At 37.2% G+C, this 13,607-nt stretch overlaps 1 protein-coding gene across 3 annotated transcripts in view; it reads right to left on the bottom strand.

The window, feature by feature from the left end:
* Positions 1–6,264: 6,264 nt before the first annotated feature.
* DIP2B (DIP2 acetate--CoA ligase B (putative)) overlaps positions 6,265–13,607 on the bottom strand; it is a 173,594-nt gene continuing 166,251 nt past the window's right edge. For all 3 annotated transcript variants that reach the window (XM_075902043.2, XM_075902044.2, XM_075902045.2), the window contains one exon: positions 6,265–12,827. In XM_075902043.2, coding sequence (XP_075758158.1) covers positions 12,575–12,827 — 253 coding nt within the window. In that variant the 3' untranslated portion in view covers positions 6,265–12,574. The remainder of the gene's footprint in view (positions 12,828–13,607) is intronic.

Genomic DNA, 13,607 nt, shown 5'->3' with positions numbered 1-13,607 from the left:
ATAGAGTCCTCCGGGAGGCCTGGCTAGAGAGTCCGACTATAGAGTTCCCAGCCTAGAGCGGCGATCCGAGTGACGTTGACATTAGTCAACCGCGGAGTATTTCCGCCCAGAGCGACGAAGGCAGAGGATCGGCCTGTCCCAGCCACGCCCGGGCGCTGGCTGCAGCCCGCGGACACGTGGGACGGGGGGAGAGGGCAGCGCCGCATCCCTCTGCCCAGGGATATCAGCCTAGAGCGAGCACCTGCCCGAGGAACTAAATGCGAACGAAAAACCACCCTGAGGAGAGAAATACCTTCGCCCCTTCCTACTAAATTGGGTAGCGTTGCTGTGCGCGCTCACACAGCGGCAGCTTTCTACCCCAAAGATTCAATTGCAGCGGTGGGCAAAACAGTTTTCATCTATACACCTGGGTTTACAGTTGACGAATGTTTTCTTGCAAAATGTCACAGCATTTTGGTGACAAGAGACTTGTACCTACCCCAGCTTTTGTTTAGGGGTGCTTTAAACCGGACAGTCTAGTAGTTCAAGAAAAATGGAAAAACTATAAATGAGAAAATATAAATGTCCAGGAATCTCTAAATAAGAGGTAATGTAGATTGTGACAATCTCAAATGTGTCCAGTATTTTTGTTGGAACCATCTGGCAACCCTTTTGTTCTTGTCTGATTTTTAGGTCTGTCCTAGTGAAAACTAATTACAGTAAAACTCCAATAGTCCGGCATCCAATAGTCTGGCACTCCTGATAGTCCGGCATCAAAATGGCAAGAGCCCAGAGAGTGAGCTTCAGCAAAAAAATGAGTCACAAGGTAGCAGCAGCAGCAGCAGCAGCAGAACTGAGTAAAAAGGGTAAAAAAAGGCTTAAAAAACTAAAATATTACAGTATACTATATACAGTATGTACAATAAAAAGGGTTAAGAACACTTTATATACAGTACATAATGTGTGTGTGTGTGTGTGTGTGTGTGTGTGTGTGTGTGTGTGTGTGTATATATATATATAAAAAACCACTTTATAGTACCTCCTGCTAGTCCGGCATATTTGATAATCCGGCACCACCTAGGTCCCATAGGTTCCGGATTATCGGAAGTCTACTGTAATTACAACATACGTCTATTACAGCTTTTTAAATATACATTTAATACTTTTTTTAAAAAAAAAAAACCTATCTCTTGTAAAGATTAAAACAGTGGCTCTCAATATTTTCAGACTACTCTATCCTTGAGTCTGATTTGTCTTTTGTCCCCCCTCTTTACGTCACTTAAAAACTCATAAAATTAGACATAAGAATTCAAGTGTCACAGCACACTATTGCTGAAAATTTGCTTTTCTGTATATCATACAATTGAAATATAAATATTGTACTTACATTTCATAATGCATAGTGCATGATATACAGAACATTATTAACAAATAATTGTTCATAAAATTTTAGTTTGTATATCCCTTGTGTTTTTTTATGTAGCATGTTGTAAAACTAGGTGAATATCTAGATGAGCTGATACGCCTCGTGGAAGACTTCTGAGAAACCCCTAGGGTAGAAGTACCCCGATTGAGAATCACTGGATGACATAGTAACAGTTTTGAATATCACAAACATGGTAACAAGTAGCCGTGTCGTCTTGTGATATCACAAGCATGACTAATGTTAATTTGGGAGAATGTAATAAGTATATCGATAAGAAAAAGTGGAAAGCCAGTGCAATGGTGATTGTGTTATTAACATGTTGCTTATAAGATGGTAGCAGTAACAACACTTTCTGATGTTTCTCAAAATTGGCCCCTTCCCTAAACCTGATGCCTTGGCTGGCCTAAAGTTGCAATATTGTTTGTTGGTTCTAGGTTTACAGAAAGGCCAACTAATGCACTGTAGTCAATTCAAACAGATTGCACAAGAGCACCAAAAAGCCTATGCAACTCGTTTGACAGGTTGCAGAAAGAAAGAAAGACATCCAACATTAAATAATTTAAAAGCAGCCCCAAATAATTAAAATTGACTTTGCCAGAGACCTCCTGTACAGCTTGATCTCTCTTTCATATTCAAATAATCACTCAACAGAAATAAAAGCATTTAATTTTATTTTGCAACTGAAATATGAAAAAAATCAGATGTATCAATCAAACATGAATAAAGCAACACATCAAATTCTGCCACAGAATTATACTTAATTTACTGGTGGTTAACACCTGGTTCATCAGAATTTAAATACAGTAAAACAAATTCCAGAAAAATATATTTCCTTTAAAATGGTACACATGTAGATCTAATACAATGATGTGCAATTTTAAGCAATTCTTGTTAGACAGACTTTAACACTATTATTGTTTCAATACACTTTAAAATAAAGGACGTTAAACCACTAAAAATAGACCTGGGTTTCTCTTTAGCCTATTTTCTCTTTACAAATTGCATAGTAAAGGTGGCTTTAGACTAAGTTCAAAGATCAAACATGTAAATGTAGCATTACTGACATTCTTACTCTCGTATCGAAACATACAGATTTGCTACCTTTTGTCTGCATAAATAATCGCAAAGAAAAAATAAAAGTTGCACATGATAGTTAGTACAGTACATGAGTAATATTCCCTTTCTGTTCACAGTGATTCTTTCACAGCTACGCTATGTTCAGGGTCCCAATCACAGAGAGTTTTAACTATTTACTATAATGGAAGCAGTGTCAAAATTGCTCCACACATAATTTAAGTCTGGAGTCTTTCCACTGATTTCAATGAATGTTGGAGGTGGCCCTCAAAGGCTGTTGAATAGAATGTTAATGCTTTGCAGTTTGTACATAAGCCATGCACCCTCCACTGCTGCCAGCAACACACAAATGAACAGAATTCCAATGACAAGAGGGTAACTATGACAAAGCTCATGATCTTGAGCTTTAAGGCATGTCACCTTTTCGCATTCTTCCTGTTTTGTTTTTAATATTTACATTATCTTTATATATTAAAAGTTTAACCAGAATTGACTTTTAAAATCAGTTCCTTCACACTTTTTTCAAAAAATTTATTTTTAAACAATTAAATTTTAAATAATTAAGTTATTAAATTAAATCAAATTACATTTTGAAAACATTTTTTTAAATGTATCATTCTTGTTAACTTTGGAATTTACATTGTACTTGTTAGTTTGCAGCTCAGACACTATGACTAGTGAATTCCATTTTTTTCCAGTTAGTTTCTAGTAGTAAATTTCACACTAAATTTCACTTCTGCACTAAAATTATGCTGTTACGTTACAAATAGTGAAAAAAGTGTAATTACTAGTTTAAGTTACAGAAGCTATTTCTTTACCTCCCAAACTAAATTTGACGTTATACTAACCCTTTATCGTAAAATACTGTAAAAACTCCCTTTTGCCTCAGTGCGTACAAAATTGTTTGTAAAAGGTTTGGTCTAAAAGGGAAGACCACAAGTATTTATTTCAGACTTCTAGTTTATGTTAAAGCAATTATAAAACACATCATTGTTACATATGGCTAGTGAGGGGGTTGAATTCTAGCTGCAGATGTGACTTAAAGACAAGCAATAGAAACCTAAATTTTGGTTATTTGAATACTATAATCCTATCATGAGATCCACAAAGTGGTTTGGAGGATTGCCTTTAAATTTAATAATTTTATAAGGATGTTAAATTGCATTTTATCAGCTAATCGAGTAGTCAATGGAATTTCCATTGGCTACTCGATTAGTCGATAAGGGGGGAAACTGCAGAGCCACAGCTGGTTTAGCTCCCAGTCCCAGATGCTGCACCTCTGCTCTTTAAATGTATTAAGAGCCGCTAGGCTCTTTTACATTTAAAAAGCAGAGGTGCAGCCGGGGGAATTGCGTACGGGCTGGGAATCAGCAGTCCCGGCTTGCGTCTCTGCTTTTTAAATGTATTGAGTCCCCCTGCTATGCCTCTGCCTCCCCAGTCCCCTGAGGAGATGGTGATCGGGGAACCAGCTTTTAAGCTGACAACCCCCAGCACCAATTCCTGCCCCACCCACCCCTTGCTGCCTCTGATAGAGGCAGCAAGGAGGTGCGGGGAAGAGACTAGTTGAGTGACTAGACTACTAGTCGCTTACATCCCTAAATGTCATTGCAACTGAGAATCTAAATTTCTGAAACTAACCTAGTAATGATATATCTCCTGTTCCAGTTAATTAGCTAGTGGGAGAGGCTGTGAAAAAGACAGTTAATGCCAAGCTCTTTCTCCAATACCATTCTGATATACATTTCATATTAGAAGCAGTAGCTTGCTTTGCTGCGCACTGTCGTATTGCAGGCTCGTTTTAGTAGACAGAAAAGACAATAAATGCTACAGAGTAATCATTATAGTGCTGGTCTTGGGTAAGATGGCACTTCTGGTATTGGATAAGCTATCCTGTATCAAAAATTAGAATCCATTGCTTGTGTAATAAAAAATATTGGCTGGAGGTTTCACCCTGTACAGGAAAACTATTGTCCATTAGTTTTAAACAGTGACCTCTAATGCACATTAGTTAATTAGCGGCCACTTTTTCAAACCCTGGATGTTTGTTTCCCATGGTAAGGTTAAAGCACTAAATAACATTTTATATGCAGTTCTATGCTTTTGTTATCCCTCAGTTTTGATTTGCAAAACTAATACAATTCTAAAACACTGCCTGACTTTTCCAGGCAGTAGATAGTCTCCGTCACACAGAGCCCAAAAACCAATGAACATTCTTGGGAGGGTTTACACCATTTTTTCATAAAGCAGCAAATAGTTGGAGGATTTTTTTTTAAAAAGAAAAACATGTATAACATTGCAAATAGAAAAATGCTTTGTTAATTCTTTAATTTCTCTTGCAACTAAGGCTCCCAACTGTAAATTCTCAAGCATCTGTTCATAAAAAGGGCTCATTTCCACCATGGTGGGATCAAATTAATAGGTCTAGTGTAGGGATGTAAGCAAGTAGTCAATTACCCGGTAAGCCTAGGCAGCAGGGGGTGGGGGAGGAGGGCCCAAAGCAGGAGCCAGTGCTGCAGGGAGCCCCAGCACTGTCTCCATACTGCCACCTCCCCGCCCTCCCTTCCACCCCCGAGGCAGCAGTGCCAGGTGGAGGGGCAAGGTTGGCTGCCATGAAGCAGGCTTGCTTCAGAGGCTGCTCTGCATCTTCAAGAGCAGCCCCATCTGCAGCAGTCCAGACTGGCCACCAACACAGGCTGCTCTGGCAGCAGCCTGTTTACGGGGAATCCCAGCCAAGCTGGCTCTTACTACATTTAAAATGTAGAGCCTCAGCAGTCACAGACCCAGTGTGAGCCATGACTGAGCAACTTCCCTTATTAACTAATTGTATACACAATTAGCCAGTTACCTGCTTCTTAGTCTAGTGACAATCCACTAAATCGACTGCCATTGACTTTGGTACTCCACAAGAACAAAATGAATAAGGGGAATCAATTGGGGAGTTTCTTCTGTTGACCAAGTGCAGTGTGGACCCCATGATAAGTAGATCATTCAAGTAGATTATTCAAGTATATAACAATCTGAGTTATTCTATTAAGAATTCCAATAGCTTAGATCAACTTGATCCCATCGTGTATAGCTGCCCAAAAACTGTTCTCAAGCAGTATTGTATAAGGTTTTGTTGGAGAGATAAGTACTAAAGTTACAATATATTGTTATATTACTTCAACATATAAGCACATCTTGATAGTACTGTTGTAACAAAAATTGAAAGTGTCCTAAAATCACCCGATAAATATAGGTAACTGAAATCTAACCCCACTTCTTGAAAAGCATGGTAAAAGGAATTAGAAAATAAAGGGTAACATAACTAACAAAGCACCAACCAGTTATGCTTGATAGCTGTATAATTCAGGACTCTAGTCAGGTTATCCTTTTACTATTTACACAGTTGCCCCAGACAATCAAGATTGAAAAAAATATGTGCCCTAGTAATAAGAGAAAATTACAGAAAATAGACCTTAAATTGATTTTATAACCAGGCTAAGCTGTGTGAAAAAGGCTTTCTGGAAAGGGAATATGTTAATATAAAAAAGGGAAAGCATGGTAGGACTGCTATGTAGGGTTTTTGGAAAAGCCTGTTTGGCTATCTACACACATTTCATAGACTCATAGAACACTAGAACTGGAAGGGACCCCAAGCGGTCATTTTATACACATAGTACAGCTGTAGTATAATAAAATTATAATCTCACTTTACCAAAGTATTTATTTACATCTACAGATACTTTAAGAAGGTAAGAGTTCCTTCAACACAATGTTAGTTTTTGAGAACAGAAATTATTTAAAAGTGTCAAATCTGAAATGATACTGTTGTTCTGCCATGGCAGGTGTCCAAAGAACTCAAATCCTATCTGGAATTACGAAGTTTAAGGGTAATATTGACCATATTGATTTTTTCCCTCCTACATTTTAAAATTAAATGCCCCCAAATAGTCTTAATATTCTTTCCAACTTTGCTGATATTTTTGTCCTGTGTATGTTAATGGTTTTTTTTTTTCCAGGGATCTAACAGTGTTTTAAAGAAGAGGTAAATGGCATAAAAATCTTTCCTGACAAATAATAAATGGAGACAATGGGTATAGTCCAAGATAGAGATGTTAAATACCAGTTAACTGAATAGTCGAGTAACCTCATGAATTCTTATCGATTGACTATTTTATAGTCTCCAGGGGCAGAGGCAGTGCAGGGTGTCAAGATGGGAGCTGGACTATAAGAAGAGCTAGTTTAAAAAGCAGGTCCCCTTGTGGACCTGTTGGTCAGTGCTGCTGCCTCTGATAAAGAGACAGCAGAACAGGGTGGCAGCAGCCCCTGTCTAAGGTGGGTCTGAGCTCCTGGACCTGGCATGAGTCGGAATTAAGCCAGACCGCCTGCCTGGCTCCTAATACACTTTAAATGCAGAGCTGCAGCAGGAGTAGGTTCTGGACCCCATGTGAGCAAGAACTGAGCTGGTCTGCTAGACAGCCTGCTAAAAAAATTACTGGCAAGGGTGGAGGGAGGGAAATGCATGTAGTCTACAGCATTAACCTATAAACTTTTGCTTATCGGTTCGACTATTACATCCCAAGTCCAAAGTCAAGGAAAAACCCTCTTAATATGTCTAACAATGTAAACTGTATGCAATACAAATAATTTCCATAACAATGAACAGTACAGTGTTTAAGTCAAACCTTTAAATGGGCTTAATTGATATTAATGCCAGAGTACAAAGTTAATGTGCCTTAAAAAAGGAATTTGTATTTCAAAAGTCCACATTTTCTAAAATTCAGAATATTTTGTGGATCATGAGAATATGAGCAAACCAAGCTGTGTAACCTTAAAAATTGTAATTATACTGAAAGTCAAAATTGTATCTTTTTAAACAAAATTGCAGGAAGGCTTAACTTGCACAAATTTATTCACAAACTGAAATCAAACTGTAAGAACATAAGAACGGCCGTACTGGGTCAGACCAAAGGTCCATCTAGCCCAGTATCCTGTCTACCGACAGTGGCCAGCACCAGGTACCCCAGAGAGGGTTGACCGAAGACAGTGATCAAGCGATTTGTCTCCTGCCATCCCTCTCCAGCCTTTGACAAACAGAGGCCAAGGACACCATTTTATCCCCTGGCTAATAGCCTTTTATGGACCTAACCTCCATGAATTTATCCAGCTTCTCTTTAAACTCTATTATAGTCCTAGCCTTCACCGCCTCCTCTGACAAGGAGTTCCACAGGTTGACAACACGCTGTGTGAAGAAGAACTTCCTTTTATTAGTTTTAAACCTGCTACCCATTAATTTCATTTGGTGTCCTCTAGTTCTTCTGTTATGGGAACTAATAAATAACTTTTCTTTATCAGCCCTCTCCACACCACTCATGATTTTATAGACCTCTATCATATCCCCCCTCAGTCTCCTCTTTTCTAAACTGAAAAGTCTCTTTAGCCTCTCCTCATATGGGACCCATTCACCTGTGTATTCACTGTTTAAATAGGCTGGTTTCTAATTGGCAGAAGCACTGAACATGTTCAAAAGCAATCAGAATGCAGCTTTTCACTTCTGTGAAATTGTGTTCCATTAGTATATATTTTATAGATAAATAAATTAGCACAATAGTAAACTTGAACACAGATTGGATAGGGAAGTGACCCCTGATTTGAACTTTTAAGTGTATTCACTTCAAAATTCACTTATTATGGTTATGGAAACTATGTATCATGAGAAAGTAACTGTAGTAAAACCACTTATGGCTGGATCCTGTAACTTGTTGAGTGCACTCAACTCTCAGCAGTTTCAGAGGGATTTTGCCAGGTGCTCAGCATTTTGTGGACCAGGACCTTTAGTTATGCAAGATAAATATTTGAGGGTGATATTTTCAAAAGCACTCAACATTGGAGCATCTCTGCTACCACTGAAGTGTAATGCTGAGCAACTTTTTAAAATTCCACAGGAAAGCGTATGTTTTTCTCAATGTTCAGTATTTTATAAGCTACAGTTTTTTTAGATTAATCAATTGCAATTGTTTATAACCTACTTATCAGAAATTCCAATTAATAAGTCTCATTCTAAACAAAAGTTGAGAGTCTATTTTGAATATTATATCAACAAATCAATGTTCAATGTTTGATGGAAGTTGAGAGAGCTCATAGATTCAGGTTGTTAGCATCAAGTAATTAGAGCAGGTTTTTGCATATCAAAACATCTTAATACGTTTAAAGAATGCTTTTATGCTCCCAAATTCACATGAACAACCAATGTTCACTTCCTCAAGAAAGGCTAGGAGAGACAGCAGATAAACTAAGAAAGCAATCAGGCATCAATATTTATTAACACAAGACAAAGGAAACACAGTCAATGCGTTAATGGAACACTGTCCAGCCAGATGTTAAATTTTAAAATGTATATCTACTCTAATTTCAAATAAATAAAAAACCTTTATACATAATTACATAATGTTGTAGTCTGAATTTGACAATGGTAAATATGTTGACAACAGTTAAAGAAAAATTGCATTTAGACTAAAAATGTAATCTTGTTTTTACAACTTTATCTCCAGGACAAAATTAGTATGACCAAACTTAATTACACAGTTATCAGAAGTGCAGTGCAAGTGTTAAACAGACTTTTAGGTAAATACCCCCAAATAGTCTCATATTCTTTCCAAATTTACTGATATTTTTGTCCTGTATATGTTAATGGGTGTTTTCAGTAATTTAGCAGTTTTGAAAAGAGATAAATGGCACAATTTTATTTGAGGACAGGAATCGTATAAGAACTTATGTTTTAGGTTCAAGTGTAATAGTTCTCAGGTACATCTCAGCTCTTAATTCAGATTCATGGCATGGACACTAATGGGATGTTTATTTGGCTGCGGCAACCAGATTAACTGCAAAAGAGCAAAACTGAATACGAGTAGGTTTGCTCCTTTGGACTCATTGCTGGATTCAAAGGGTACTATACATGGTTTTGGAGGGAGGCAGACAAATGCAGCTCTGAATAGGACTAGCTAATGTAAAATCCTTTGCTGACCAGCTAGGTTCCTGAATCTAAATGTCAGGAATCATTCACTTAGGGGATTCTTTTCTGTTACAAAGAGAAAATATTTTGGGGTGAATTAGTTAACATCTCTCAAGGCTCTCCCAAGATGAATCAAATGAGTGGATAATCAGTTTGGAGGAACATGACTATACTCCCAACCTCAAGGAAGCATCAGTGATAATACTTAGTGCTGTATAACTAGTTATTTACAGGGAAATTGTCAGGATTAGATTATATTCCCATCTATAGATTTCCAAACTGAGGCAGTGAAATGACTTGGCCAAGGTTACACAGCAAATCAGCAGCAAAACCAGTTAGAATCCAGGACTTCCTAACCCTCCTCCCTCCCCCAGACCCATGCTCATTCCTCTAACACATGCTTCTTGCTATTATACTGAATACTCTCCATTAGTCCCTTGTCACATAAATGTATGGATTAGAATATAGGTAATTAGAATCACACTAAACTAGACATTTAAAAACAACCAGTTTCCAGAAATCTAAGCCAAGATGTATGGAGAAGAAATCAAAACCACGGAGCTCTTCACAGCGTGAGAGAGAATTTCAGCCTTATAGATGGAAAATTCCAAAAGGCCACACTAGAAACTCAAGCTGCACTGCACATATTAGCGTTCCTGATTAAATTAGTATCACATCTGGGAATTTTTATTAATGAAAAATTACATAAGTGGAGAAGCCCAATCAATTAAGTTTTTAGAGCTGTGCTATGGTTCTCCCTCAGTGGACAAGGATTTAAAATAGTCAAAACAGGATAAGATATGAAAAAAGCCTTTTAGAATGGTCTTCTCAAAAGTCAAGAGAACAAAATGAAGTTTCATTGCAAATTATCGTTGCAATGCAAGGAAAGTGCGTAATAAAAAAGGGAGATCTTAAGGAGGTCTGGTCTGATCATGAACAGTTTATGTGCAGTTATCCAGCTGAGCTACACTGGCATTTAATTTGTATAAGCAGCAGCTGCATACTTGTCCATTTCTTGCAGAAGATGTTCAAACCACTTTCATATGGAGGCTTTGTACATTTTATAATCACCTAGCAACATAAGCGTGGAATTACTGTTATTTTAAAATATCCACGAGTGTCTGATTTCAAAATCTAGGAATTTAACATCAGCTCTTTAGAAAATACATTTTTAAAGTTGCTTGTTTGTAAGAGGAATTCTCTCTGTTAGACCTGCCATAGTCAATGCAGATATATCCCTTCAACTTCTATGGCAGACAAATTAAACCTAAATATTTTGAGACTATATTCTGAGCTTTGTATCTGAATTTTAACACCAACCCTCGATGAAGAACTGTTGTACAGCATCCATAAGGAGGGGGTTTCAAGTATAGAACCACAACTTTGTTTACAGATGTCTGTCAGAGCAGCATTTAATATAGCTGTTATAGATCTGGATTTATACAAGTTTACATTATAAACCTTTATAAAAATTACCTAAACACACTGTATACTTGTTACAGGGGTAAATAATACATATTAAAATATTTTAAGGATTTATTTACATAACAGACCACAACTGGCCCAAAAGAGCAGTTACAATTTCTGCTATCAGATCTTATATGCTTCCAAAGTTTTGTTTTCTTAATCACATAAGGGAAAAAACAAGAAATCCAACTATGCTGAAATGCTTCTAAAAGTAATTTTGACTTGATTCTCAAACCTTGTCTTTTCCTCAGCCCACTGTGCCAGAGAACTACAATAATTTCCAATGGTTGGTGTTTCTTTCATACTTTAAGGCTGCTGCTTTTCAGCATTTATAAAGGCCACAAACTGGCCAACTATTTTAGGATGCTGTAACGACTTTTTTGAAGATATTTCACTATGCATGCATTAGAACAACATTCTCTTTGCTTTCAGTTGCCATTTTGTTCCTCTTTTTTTTTAAAGTCACATTACTGCTTTCAGCCAACTTTCTTCCAGAATTATCAAATATTTTCTGGTGAATGCCTCCAAGAAATTCAAGGTAGTTTCTATATGAAGCCCTTGTACGCATAGCATTTGTTGCAGTAACTGTGGTTACATTGTGGAATAACTTAAGGATGAAGCCACAACCCTATCAATGAATATAATTGTTTTGCCAATCTGTGCCATAATCTTAGCTTTATGTTTTATAATCACAAAGCTCCATAATGAAGGGAAGCTGAGGCTGTCACACATTTCAGGTAAGCATCCTAGAGATGCAATGCAATTTCTATCAAATTTTTATTTTTTGTTTTTAAAGCTTAAATACTTCAGCCTCATTTAGAAAGATTTGCCTTAAAACAGGGGCTTCTACATACTATGACATTCTGGCTAGTAATAAAAGTCTACATACATATTTAATTAGGAAAACTTGTGTAATATTTGTATTTCTCACATTAGTTGCCTAACCAAATGTAATTTATATTAAGGACTTCAAAAATTACATGTCCTCTTGCTTCAGCTGTCTTCATTATTTAAGCCAATTTTCTAACTGAATTATGTATATTATTATTTTTTTTTAAATATAGGCAAAATCCATTTTAAATTAATGAAATATCTATAGGAATAAGTAATTTTTACTTTCAGGGGGTTATTGAGTTTGGTCATGGCACAATTTTAAATAAGCAGTGAGATTCCATGAAATGAATAGCTACAGTACAATTGCAAAGTAAGTTATATACTGTGGAACTGCAGGACTCTGGTAACTCTTTTCTTAATAGTTTATTATCTTAAGTAAATAAACCCTCCCCTTATAGAATCATAAAACAGTATTAGATAAAAATACAAATATGTACAAAAAGTAACACTACTGTAAAGGCCTTAGGAATTTTATAACTCTCACACTTGTCAACTTTGCATTGTCTATAAAGCTAATGTTCAGTAAACTGTTACAAACATTTTCCGTCGTCTACCATATTTCCATTTGACCCTTAGTAGTTGTGATCATAATCCCACAGGATGAAATGAAGAGAATACGGTAGCAACCATAATCTTTTTACATCAAGTATTAGTACTTTTCACCAAGCTTCATTTCTATAGCTATCATTGGTCATTTTAGTGGTCCTACAAAGTTTGTTAACATCATCCCCTCTATCCCATTACATGTTATATGCAACGTAGATGGGATCTAATTGATCAGCCAGGAAACTGTCACGGAGATGCATCCGTTGTTTTTCTCCTCTGGAGTTGATGGGAATAACTCCTGGATCAACCACCACCACAACTCCCACAATTAGGTAATGTTCTTCCAGAACCACGTTGGTAACTAGAGGGACTAAATCCAGGGCTTCCTGTTCACAGCCGCACAGCTCCACAACTACCACCAGCAAGTTGGTCCATGTGAATACAGCACTGAAATTTAATAAAAATATATATTTTTGTTCAGGTCCCCAGATGATATGGTAATAAACAGTACAAATACCAGACCTTTTCTTGTAGGTACCCAGTCTGGGGAAAGCAGAGCTAGTACAATTAACATAGGATGTAGCATATGTTTGAACTCCTCACACTTATCTGTAAGCAGACTACACACCCAGTATCTTAGTACGGAAATGGCGGGAGTAAGCGGAGGGGCATGAGAGGGAAAATGGTAGAGGAACTGCATACTAAAAAGTTACACTTCTGACTCTGAAAAGGATTCCCAGCCACAGTCCTTTCCACATTTGGGAACAACTGCTTCCATTTTCCTCTCCACAAGTCCTATTCTATTGTTCACATAGCATAAAGCTCCAGTACAATTCTGTTTTCTTTCAGACATATTAAGTTATTGCATCAGCTTTCAGAGTTCTGAATTCCCTTCCCATTTGAAGGCATCGCTCTGAGGATGCAGGTGTCCTTAAAATAAATGGGTGGGAGCAAAAGAACAGAGGAAACTGTTGTTAAAGGCCACAGCAATTTCCAACATTTCATTAACAAACAGATCAGGATGCTCCTTAATCTGACGTGGGCTAAATTTGCTCTCAGTTCTGCAAGTGTAAACAGAAGAATAGTAAATTAGGCCTCAACTCAATTATTCTCAATATACAGAAAGGAAAACTGGAGGTACCAAATAGTTATATGACCTGCCTATGGTTACACAGCAAATCTCAGAACAGAGCCCATCTGACTCCTAACCTTTTGTTTTTACAACTT

This window comes from Pelodiscus sinensis, chromosome 31 (assembly GCF_052426305.1).
Source record: "Pelodiscus sinensis isolate ZL-2025 chromosome 31, ASM5242630v1, whole genome shotgun sequence".
Lineage (NCBI taxonomy): Eukaryota > Metazoa > Chordata > Testudines > Trionychidae > Pelodiscus > Pelodiscus sinensis.
The sequence above is the reverse complement of the archived record's forward strand: the minus strand, read 5'-3'. Positions and strand labels throughout refer to the sequence as shown.